We start from the raw sequence: 12,068 nt of genomic DNA on the forward strand, positions 1-12,068 counted from the left end.
AAGGAATGTATTTTGGGAAACCCTAATACCAACGCACATGCGTTTTACTTCTTTTAGGTTTTGAATCTATATAAGACAAAAACTCAAAAAAAAAAAAATTATAAGGTTGGAATTTGGAATTCCCTTCTCGTACGGCTTAAACAACGTTAAAGAGTTACAATGGTGATGATAAGGTCGGTTGAGCCACAATTAATGGAAGACTGGCAAACATCGGCAGCTGATGATCACCAAAGGCACCGTGTCCAACCGGCCGGACCGGGAAAAATGGTATAGGCGTAGTCAGCTACATGTCAGTACACTTATTACTAATAATAGAAAGAATTAATAAACAAATTATACATATGTAAAACAATTGAAGGAGACAATAGTTTGTACATAAATTGATATGGAACTTGTACTAGAAAATTATTTACTATAATGATTTTGAAATCCAAGAAGATTTTCATGCCAAGTGGTAACGTGAATTTTACGAGAGAAACCAAACAAACTTCAAATTCCACATGGACTGAGTGCAGTCCCTATCTCTGTCTACAGTTAAAGAAATAATTACTTCAAACAAATTTACAAAAAAAAAAAAAAAATCTCTGAAAGAGGGTATTTTCAAAATGAACAATGTGTTTCCACTGGTAAAATTTGACCAGACTTATCGTTAGTCTGGTTCCCGGTCATTTAAGGACAGGAACGACAGCCCGAAAACCCATTCGGTGCGGAGCTTTCTCCTTGAGTTTTTCAAGTCTTGGTGGCTCCGGTTGTTAATGGTGGTGGAACTAACGAAGGACTTCAACCGTTGCATGGCGAGTTTTAGGGTGTCTTCGGACATGTCAGCGAAGCAAACCCGGAACCACCCCGGTTCAGTGCAATGACATGAAGAGCCAGGAGAAATGTTTAGTTTAACATCGTAAACTATTCTCTTCCAAAGCTCCATTTCTGCTTCGAATGTGTTGGAGCTCAAAAGGTGCCTCATGTCAACCCAACAGAACAACCCAGCATTGCTTTTTAAGCAGCCTATGCTGGCTTTTTCCAGGCCTGAAACCAGCTTGCTCTGTCGCTTTTGAAGCCTCTTGTGGTTTTTGGAAATGTATTCTTTTGTGAATTTCTTATCAGATAGCATGGCGGAGAGAAGATACTGAGTTTGGGATGAAACTAGGCCAAAGCTGGACATTTTTGTGGCGGCAGCCACAATAATGGAGTCGTTGGAGTAAATTACACCAACTCGAAAACCAGGGAGACCCAGATCCTTTGAAAGACTATAAACAACATGAACTCTGTCCCAGACTTCTGTGTTCTTGGGGTTTCTATCTTTTAAAACTTCCATGATACTTACGAAGGCGGGAGAGCTAAAAACAGTTCCAGAGTAAATTTCATCGCTTATTAAATGAATTTCTTTGTCTGCAATGAAGTTAATGAGTAGGTCCAATTCGTCTCTTGTCATTGTTGTGCCCAATGGATTAGAGGGGTTGGTGACTAAGACCCCTTTCACCCTCAGCTTCACTTTTTGTGCTTGTTGATAGGCTACTTCAAGGGCCGATGCAGTGATTTGGAAGCGATTAGAGCTGGTACAATGGATTGGTACAATTTCAACCCCAGTTCGCCACTTGAGATCCCTATCAAATCTGTAAGAAAAAATATATATGTAATTTAGTAACGTATATTTTCATGTATAATATCAAGGATTTGTTTCTTAACGTTTTAGTAACAGTAAATTAAGTTAGAAAGCAAAGATGAACATACCCTGGATAATATGGCGTAGGAAGAAGAAAAGCGTCGCCTTGTTCAGCGAGACAAAACATGAGAGTTTCATTAGCAGAAGTTGCACCAGCGGTGAGGACTATGTGATTTGGATCAAAAGTTACTTTGTTTCCTCTGATTTCTGCCATGAAATCAACCAATGCCTGTTGAATAAAATTATCAAAACCAAAGATTATTAATTAGATACTGACAAACACAGTGGATCGAAAGCTATCTTTATGTCATAAAATAAAGATATGGAGTTTTTAGCTTACCTTTTTGAATGCAGGGAGGCCATGATAATCTTGAAAAAGAGCAAGCTCTCTGAATATGGATTGCCCATCTCTCTCGAATCCAGCAGCACCTGGGTTTTTGGCCATCCAAGACTCAAGAAGATCGAAGGAGAGCTGCAAAAAATGTACGAGAGTGCATGGTACAATGAGTTATTCCATTTTCCACCATAGTACAATAATATTAAGAGTAGAATAGAATCTACTCTGTATTTTTTGGGTTTTTTTTTCTTTTTTCTTACCTGATTCTCTGCAAGACCCATCTGAATAATTCCTTTAGGATTCTTGACTTCATCGTAGGGGTTTTTCTCGTATTCCTGCCATCCTAGGAAGTAAGAAGAGTCTTGCCCATGAAAGCTGCACGTGGCTTTTCTTGACAACAGCGGCATTTCTTTGTGCCTCTGATATCAATTTCTTTTAAGCTATCCAAAAGAAAGAAGCTCTAATGTAAGCTATAGCTAGCCTTTAGCCAAAAGTGTAAAAGCAATACTTAGAGCAAAAACAGCCTGCAAAGATAATAATCTTTGGGAGGAAAAAGAGAGACAGAGACAAGCAATTGATGCGAGTAAATAAAATGATAGTTTGTTGTTGTTGATGAAGGAAATGTTGAAGAGAGAGCTTTGATTGTTGTTGGTAATGGCGAGGTCTATTGTAAAATGGGCATATATATAAGGCAAGGAAATTTTAAAATAAGGCAAAATAATTAACACAACTGACCCCCAAAGTCCATGTAACTTGGACTTTATAGTGTAAAGCTCTGGCCCATATGTTCAATCATCGAAACCCATGTCGGCCACTCAGTTTAATCCCACCCTTTCTCCTTTAACCAGCTTAATTTCCATTAGTTTCTTCTTTTTTCCCCCAAGATTCTTCAAAAATCAAAACAGAATTTCGATTTGAAGTCTAAATTCAAAAGCCATATAAGCACCTGATTCTAATCTAGTGGGAACAAACGGGAAAAAGATTAAGTATATATTAGCAAAAGTCAGCTTTAATTAAGTGAAAAAAGTGTTGGTTACTCATATCCTTTAATATATAATTTGATGATAATAATGTGGTTCAGTTAAAACTTCATATACATAAATTACAAAGAAATAAACAAGAAAAAATGGAAACAAATTTCCTTCCTGTCGTGGATTTTGCCTTTCGGATTGTTTTGTCCAAAGTATAGTGCCTATTAAATGGACTGTCATGATTGGTATATATATAGAGAGAGAGAGAGTCATAAATTGAAGATATTAACCACCACAAGGGCAGTGAAGATTGGTGGCTATGGATCCAATTACTAAAAATCTTTGTTCCTCGGTGATAGGGATAGGCTAAGAACTGATCGGTGGGTAGCTACTAGGCTCGAGACACATATATCAACCCAAGCAATTACTGCTTAACAACTTCTAACCAATTGTTCCGCTCTTTGTTTTTTAGCTACCAGATTTCGAAGGGTGTTTCGTATGTCAGGATCACATGGGGAAGGTGAAGTAAACAAGTAAAAACTACGAATAAAACTTCACTTGAAGTGATTAAAAATTGTCTTGCTTAGGTTAAAAAAAGTGGGATAAGAAGGGATTGGTGAAAGGAACTGGCCAGTAAGGCTGGTGAGATGGGTGCGGATTAAAAAGGCTTTTTTTTTTCTTCTCTTTTTATTTGTATGTATTTTTCTTTTGTTTGATCAAAACACATTCGATTCGATCAAAAAAGTGAGGGACAGCTCATAATCACGGAGTCTTTAAGGAGTTTAATTATATTTAGGGAAGGGGGGGTCGCTTACTTGAAGAAACCACTTGGAAGTAACCCTCGGACTACAATGGGGGACCATTCATTACGTGAGAAACCCTTGTTTCTCTTTCTCTCTCTCTTTTCTATTTTGACATAAACAAGTAAATTTTTGTATAAAAAGCAAAATAGAAATTCATTTTATTAAAAAATATGCAAGCCGAAGGAAGGTGCTTTGGCCAATGAAGTCACCGTTTATCAGATAGCTCCATAGAATGGACTTGCACTACAAGAAATAATATTTTTAGTAAAGAAAAAATTGTTACTAAAAATATAAAATTTAATCATTAAAATTTATAGTAATTAATTTTAAAGTTGTCACTTGTTGTCACAAATAACTTTGTCATTATTGTATTAATAATGATATTTATTAAATTACCACAATAACGCTTCTCTTTTGTGACATAAATTTCGATACTAAAAGTATTAGAATATGTAATTAAATAAGTTATCACAATAACTTATTTTATTGTGACAATTTTTTTGACATTAAAAAAATTAAAATAGTGACGAAAAAAGTTGTCAAAATTAACTTGTATTCTTGTGACAATAATATTGACTCTAAAGGTATAGCAATAGTTACAAAACTATAGTTACTCATGTTACTTTTGTTAGTGATAAAAATTTTTTCGCTAGTGTTTGTTGAAATAGTGTCAAATGAATTATATCAAAAATATTAAATTTATTTCTTACGATAATTATTGTTACTAATAAATTAATTACTGTCACAATAAATGATAACAATAATGATAAATAAAATACCAAAATATATATCATGTTTTTAATTTTCTAAATCCAATCTCAAAAAATATTATCCAAAATACAATTATGAATAAAATCATATTAGTATTTTTCTACCAAAAAACTAAATAAATACTAAAAAAAAATTTTCGTCCACAAATATGATAATGGTCATGTGGAAATCCAAGCTAGAAGTTCATAGTTGATCATAGTAAAATTTATTCTTCATTATTTTTATACAAAACAAACAAAAATAAGAAAAAAATAAATCATTAAATAGTAAAAAATTATCTTATATAATTGTTATATATATATTTGAAATCACATTACTTGTAGAAGCAACAAATTGTTTTTCTAAACTTATCTTGGTATTTGAATTTCCAAGTATGAGTATTGGTAGTTGATTAGGCATATGGATAACTTAAAACTCATATACAGTATGAAAAGTATTATATCATGCATTACTTAAATTTGCTCAAAGGCTAATATCGTAAAATATTAATCATATTGTTCCTAAAATCTAACTAATATTTTAATTAGAATACATAATCATAATCATAATTCTTAAAATTAAAAAAAAAATCAATTATAACAAAAAATTTTAAATAAAAAAATCAATTACCTAAATCAAAATAAAACTAAAATATAAATACTTTAATCATATTAGAGACAAAATTTAAAATAAAAAATTACTTCAAAATAAAAAGCATATAAATATATAAAAAAACTTGAAAACAGATTTCAAAATTTTGAGAACAGACTTGATAGACTTGACAGTTAGATCTATTTCAGTTTATAATATTTACCTTTTATTTATTACGTTAATGAAAAAATATTGCCGCTTAATCTACTTAAAAATTGTTCCTCCCCCGATTTTTATGCGGCAAATTAAATGGCTAGAGCTAGGTTCTAATGTCATGGATTAAAAGAAAAGTCTTAAATTTCATGTCGAATATAATAAGAAGGTCATTGGAGTATAAAAAGATTCACATCACTTTAATTTTGTGAGAGATCTTTTGTAAGATAAAATCGTGAGATCAAAAGATCATAGCGAACAATACCTCACAAAGGTGTGAACCGAGACAAGTAAGTTGATCTGAAACGTCGAATGAGTAGATGCTCGAGTCCTGAAGCCGCACGGGTTCGGAGTTTAATTCTCAACCCGTGACCAAGTGATATCAGAACCAATGTTAAATCGTTCGATCTACACCAAGTGCCTCGAGGGAAGTAAACAGAGTGGCTAGCTTCCATGATAAAGGTATCACGAAGTTGGGTGGAAAAAAATGTCATGAACTTAAAGAAGAGTCTTGAATCTCACATCGAACATAATAAGAGAATTATTAGGTATAAAAGGATTCACACCACTTCAACATTATGAGGTACCTTTTATAAGATAAAATTATAAGATCAGAAGGTCAGAACGGATAATACCTCATGAAAATATGAATCGAAATAAATAAATTAATCTGAAACATCGAATGAATTAATATCTAAATCTTAAAATCACACAAATTTAAAACTTAAATCTCAATCGATGACATGACACTTTCATAATTTTGTATTGTAACTTTTTACTAATCTAACAAATTAATTGGAGGAAATTTTTAGGCGGCATTTTAGTGACCATTCACTGAAAACTTACAATACAGTAGGCGTGAATTGAAAGCTTTTTTTTTTTTTTTTGTCATTGTTAAATGGTGTAATCTGACACCTTCTTTCATCATTAAATGGTGAATATGATAACCCATTAATTTATTATAATACAAAATATTACATAAAAAATTAAAAACAATTCAATAATTTATTACAAACAACTAGTTTTTTACATACAATATTGCAATAGTTTATTTCAATAATTTATTATAAAACTTATTGACTTATACATTAAAGATAATATATAAGTCGATTAAGTGTAATTTCAAACCGTTTTTAAAATTTTTATTACATAAAAAATTAAATATAATATTAAATACAATAAATCTTGATATAGTTATCAATTAAATATTATTTTCATATTTTATATTTTATTCTTATACTTAAAATTAAATGCATTACATATTAAATAATGATATTTGATAATATTAAAAATCCTTATAATTCTCGTTTAACTTTGATTTTTTTTTAATTTTATATATTGACACGATGATATTTAATTATTATTTAAATATTATTATTATTATTATTATTAATTATGAACACTAACATCAATAAATTAAATTATTTTTTATTAGACTTCTATTAAAATATAATAGTATAATTTCAACATGAAAAGAAATTAGTAGACTATAAACAAATATTTTACTATGATCACATGGGGCGATTTGAAGATCCTTGACTTTAACTTGACCGCAATGATCATAGCAACCAAATAAATCAATTAAATCAAACTAATTCAATTAATCCATCAACTATTAAATTAATTTGAAGATACGTGCTTAATTTAATTCATAATCTTTTCAAAAACAGTTGTATTGTTTTCCAGCTCTTTCAAACCTAAAGTTGTAAGTCACAAAATGAATAATGTCAATATTATATGAAAATGTAAATCATTCTCAAAATATAAATTATATATCTGCATATCACAATATCTATTTTAAATTTTTTATTGATTATAAATCTTTATTTTTTAGATTTTTTTTAATATTGTGTTAAATTTATGTTATGTTTTGTAAATATATATTAATATGCTAATATTAGCGATGAATTTTCAATATTAATAGTTTGAATATATTTATATTGGAAAACCTATTTACAATTGTTATTTCAATAAAAAATTTAATAATATATAAATTGTTATTGTAATAAAAAATTAATATCTTAAATTTGTCAATATAAATAACGGCAAATAAATTTCTAGTCATTAAAATATTTTCAATAGTTATGATTTCATTTGTCATTGATAAATTTATAATTGTGATGACATATAATTTATAGTAATATGTTATGTTTAATAGTGACAAAAATTTTCGAAACAAAAAGTAAGTATTATATGACAAATTATTTTTCATCATAATAGTATCTAATAGTAGTGCCACTTTATATGTCATCACTAGTACATTATTTCTAGCAAAAAATCATTTGTCGCCAATTTATTCATTCTATCAGTGACGATTCTATAATAACAAAAAATTTTGTATCATAAGTACATCCTTATTGTGACGATTTAATTATAAAAATGTTTAAACTATCACAATTACTATTATATTAGTGACCAAATAATGATACATCATAATTATTTATTACAATAGTATCGTAAAAAAATTTCATCTCAAAAAATCTAATATTTATGATAAAATAACCCACGGTTACAATAAAATTGTTACTAAAAATCTTAATTGTTATAGTGTTGGACTAAGTGGAGAGTGGTTGCTGAAAGTCAATTTCGGATTCAAACAAAGTGAGATAGAAATGGAAGTTTTGGATGAGGGATTGAGCCGTTAATGTCGTATCAAAGTAAACGATTAACCTATAATTTAAGACATTTAATTCCCTTCACTGAGAATGTGAACTGAAATGTCAAAATTTGAGCAAACCGACGAGTTATGACAGAGAATTGACTAAGGATAGTTCTTCACAAAAAAATTGTAGTCAGAAATCCATAATTTCAATCCTGGTGCGGATGATAAATGAAAATGAAAAACAAAATTCCCCTAACCCCAGATTAACAACAATAATTATCCAAATTATTATTTTGTAAATCATGGATACCACTCACTGAATAAGGTCCCTCAATGCTTCTTCCAGCGCAACAAAAGGGACCTAGAAATGGCTACACTGAGCTGATTGATGCGATTTCATGAGTATTTCGCTCGAGGGATATGAGCAGCCATTGCCATGGAACGACAAACAAAGACATGATGGGAAATCCCAAAATTAATAATGCAATGTGGTTATGTGCATATATATATATATATATATATATATATATTGACGGTACTCAACTTAGTTGATTCCAAAGGGCCGATTATGTCTTTAACTAATGATCTCTGGATGGAAAGAAATTATTGGTTTGCTGTAGATGAACCCGACCTTTACCCCTTGACAAGGGCACAATGCAAATTCAATTTTGGCTCATCTTCTTCTGTCTTGCGTATCATTTCTTTCAAATATACCTTCATTTGATTTACGCTTGGGTTTTCCTTTTCCACGTTATTACTTTAAATGGGGTTTTGGTTTAGAATTATCTTGGGGGTGGGGGGGGGGGAATAATTGAAAAAGGTCACGAGGTTCGTTGTAGGAGAAGGGTTATTAGGGCATGTGAAACCCTTGTTTACATGCCCCCAAGAGCCAGGGGCCAGGACGGAAGCCAGGCCCGCTGGTTCCGCATGAAGAATGTAGGGTTCGATCAGGGGACCATTTGGGGCGACCCCAATAGCCTTCCATTGGTGGCAAGTAACATGACTCTGCTCGTTAGTCCACTCCTCACACTCTCCGGAGGAGACACAACCATGGATCAATCCTCCATTTGCTACCCGTTTATTCAATAACGTGGGCCCCTCTCCAACCATTCATGAATGATCCCTTTGTCTCTCCTTTGTGACATTGGCACTTGGCCTAGGTAATATCCAACTCAATACAAGGGGCTAAGGTCAACGAAAACTATAGATACCTACTTAAGCTATACCTAGGACTAATACTAGTAATATCTAGTTGATAAAACTTATATGAAATATCATAGGTGAAATTTATAAAATTTTTTATTAAAAATAAGTAAATAAAAATTTTAATAAAAAATTTAATAGATCAATATAATTTGATGTAAAGATTAATAATATATAAAAAACTTTTAAAAATATTATTTATAATTTAAATTTGATTGATACTTATTCAATAATAAAAATTTTATCAATATTTTTATTAAAAATATCTACTTAATAAATATATCAAAATTTATTCAAATTTTGTATGCTTGATTTATGTGATGAAATTTTTTAATATATAGATTTTAAAATTTTATTTTATTTTTTATTTACCTATTTTTTATCAAAATTCTTTACAAACTTTACTTATAAAATTTCGTGTAAATCTTTTCCGTATCTAGTTACAATAGAATAAACAAAACACGAAAATTCCAACAAGATGATAAAGAGATGATAGAAAACTAAGTCTTTTATTTTCTTTTTCACTAATACACAAATCAGATGTTTTTGGTTTTCTTTTTCAAAAACCCACTTTGAGGAAAGTGGTGACATGATGAGAAAACATTTATCTAAAAGAAAACAAAGAATAGAAGTTGTGGAAATATTGAACTTTATAAATTTCAAAGTTGGATGTGAGGTTTTCGTGCGTACTTGAAGGGGATGGCTTTTAGGATTGAATCTGAATAGGAATGTGCGTGGAGGAATTCTAGTTCAAAATTTCATGGTAATGTATATATGGAGGAGAACTTACATATTAGATAAATTCAACTTCGTTTTCTTAAAGCTTAAAAACGCCTGTGAACAGTTCTTATCCAAATGGATCCGATAAGATTCACCAAATATATTAGATAACTCCCTCTTGATTTTACCAAAATTAAAAGAAATGCTTTTGCAAACGTCTTTCTATACCTTTTTGAATTATTTTACAAAGATATTGTCACACAAAGAAAGAAATTGATAAATCTTTTTTACAAAATGATATATATCGTATCAACATCATAATTCGATTCGTATCAACTTTCTAATCCGATACACTTAGCGTGTCGTATTTATAAACTAGTTAGGTATTTTAAATGTGACATGCAAAAATCACTTCACAACAATCATGTCATCTAATGAAAATTTAAAAAAAAAAAATCTGAGACATTTAGCACTAATTTAAATATCTTAATTAAGTGAACCTCAAATTCATAGATTTCTTTTTTTTTTTTTTTATTTTAAAAAAAATCTATCTTAACTTAGAAATTCAACATGAGCTATCCTTATTTCATAACTTTATAGCTCCCTAAAGACTTTCAAGAGGAGGGCAAGATTTAATTAGATGAAATTTTTTATAAAAATTTTGTGAAGCTTTTTTATTAAAAATAATTTAATAAAAAATTTAATCTAAAATTTAATGAAAAGATCAATAATATGTTTAAAAAATTATTAAAAATATAATTTATAATTCATATTTATTCAAAGATAAAAATTCTATTAATAATATATACAAAAATTATTAATTGACTCTAATAAAAAACTTCACGAAATTTACCTAATTAAAACACTTCATTTAAGGTTTTTTCGTCCCAATAACAAAATCCTGACCCCATGTCCCATACTACCTATATCAAGGTTCTAACTGCTAACCATTACCTCCCTGCAATTAAGAAGTATCCACTGTATTACACCCAAAAAAATAATCAAAATTCAAGAAACTAGTATTTTATTTTATCCTAAACACAGAAGAAAAAAAAGAGAAATTGCTGAAACAAATCAAAGGGAACAAAGACTTATTACAACTATATTAATTCTTTAGATGAAAGGTTGACCTCTAAATTTCTATGTCAAACTCTGATCACTAACTAGCTATCCGAGAAGCATCCTAAAAAATAATTATAAATAAATTCTCCTCTCACTCTCATTGAAATCTGACCACCCATTCAATTAATTGCCATCAAACCAAACTGACCTCGCGACAAAGATATCCAATACTGACTAGAAGCAACATTTCTCTTTCATTCAAATTGTATAACTCATATTTGATATGTGGAAAAACAAATCTAGCTATCATATCATTCCAATATATCTATATATACCATAAATTCAAGTCAATTATTTGGACTCTTCAATTTCAAGCTATGGTTTGTAGACCATTTTCTGATTTTACAATTTATAGATCATGGACCCATTAAAAGCCAAGTGGGTCGAAATGTTAAAAGTATGAGAATGGAGTGTACCTTGGCCTCGTACATCAAAGGGTCTCTCACCTATAAGCCAGTTTCCAACTATTTGGCTGCAGTGATTGATATTGAAAAAATCCCAACCAGGCCATGCGGTTTGTCCCGATTGCGAGGTCGATAGGGACTTCTCCCCAGCATGTCTTGAAAGTGATTATTAATTTGGTTGCCCCATTGTTATGGCCTACGCTTGAATATGCCATGCATGCTGGGCCTAAAATGTATACCACTTGAGACCAGAGTTTGCTGTTTTTTTATTAAAAACAAAATTTATTAAAGTAACCAAAAAAGGTTACAAAGCCAGTCAAGACTAGCAAACATAATCTTCACTAATATTACAAACCTATATGAGTGTCAAATATCCTACAATCTTTTCAAAAAATCCAAGAGCAATTAAGATATAAAAACAAGAATCTAAAATATAACTAATTATGAAAGAGCCTACCACACTTGAATTTTAAAAAAAATATAGACAACTAATCATCGAAAGCAAGAAAAGGATTACCAGTCGATGGAAAATCAACTACACCATCATAAAAAACAAAACCACCATGTGCTAATTATCAGATACTATCTGCTAACATTATCATCTAAATCCCTTCATTCCAATTCCATTAGCTTCTCAGTAATAATTTCTTCATTACCATTTAACGACAACCTGAGACATTTCCCAAACT

At 30.3% G+C, this 12,068-nt stretch overlaps 1 protein-coding gene across 1 annotated transcript; it reads right to left on the bottom strand.

Moving 5' to 3' along the window:
• Positions 1 to 649: 649 nt before the first annotated feature.
• Positions 650 to 2,628, bottom strand: LOC111316169 (1-aminocyclopropane-1-carboxylate synthase 3-like). The gene is made up of 4 exons (XM_022918183.1): positions 2,261 to 2,628; positions 2,004 to 2,135; positions 1,732 to 1,892; positions 650 to 1,613 (listed from the first exon to the last, which is right to left on the bottom strand). Exons 1-4 carry the CDS (start codon positions 2,405 to 2,407, stop codon positions 650 to 652), a joined length of 1,404 nt encoding a protein of 467 aa, XP_022773918.1. The 5' UTR covers positions 2,408 to 2,628.
• Between the last annotated feature and the right edge of the window lie 9,440 nt (positions 2,629 to 12,068).

This window comes from Durio zibethinus, chromosome 24 (genome assembly GCF_047325235.1).
Source record: "Durio zibethinus cultivar Kanyao isolate XHJ-2024 chromosome 24, ASM4732523v1, whole genome shotgun sequence".
Taxonomy (NCBI): Eukaryota; Viridiplantae; Streptophyta; class Magnoliopsida; order Malvales; family Malvaceae; genus Durio; species Durio zibethinus.

Bases quoted from the DNA above. Each gene is read 5' to 3' on its own strand.
- LOC111316169 (XM_022918183.1), bottom strand. From the start codon at position 2,407: ATGCCGCTGTTGTCAAGAAAAGCCACGTGCAGCTTTCATGGGCAAGAC. The intron at 2,136-2,260 runs GTAAGAAAAAAG...CATTTTTTGCAG, and splicing joins TGGGTCTTGCAGAGAATCAG to CTCTCCTTCGATCTTCTTGA. The intron at 1,614-1,731 runs GTATGTTCATCT...TTTTTCTTACAG, and splicing joins CCTACGCCATATTATCCAGG to ATTTGATAGGGATCTCAAGT.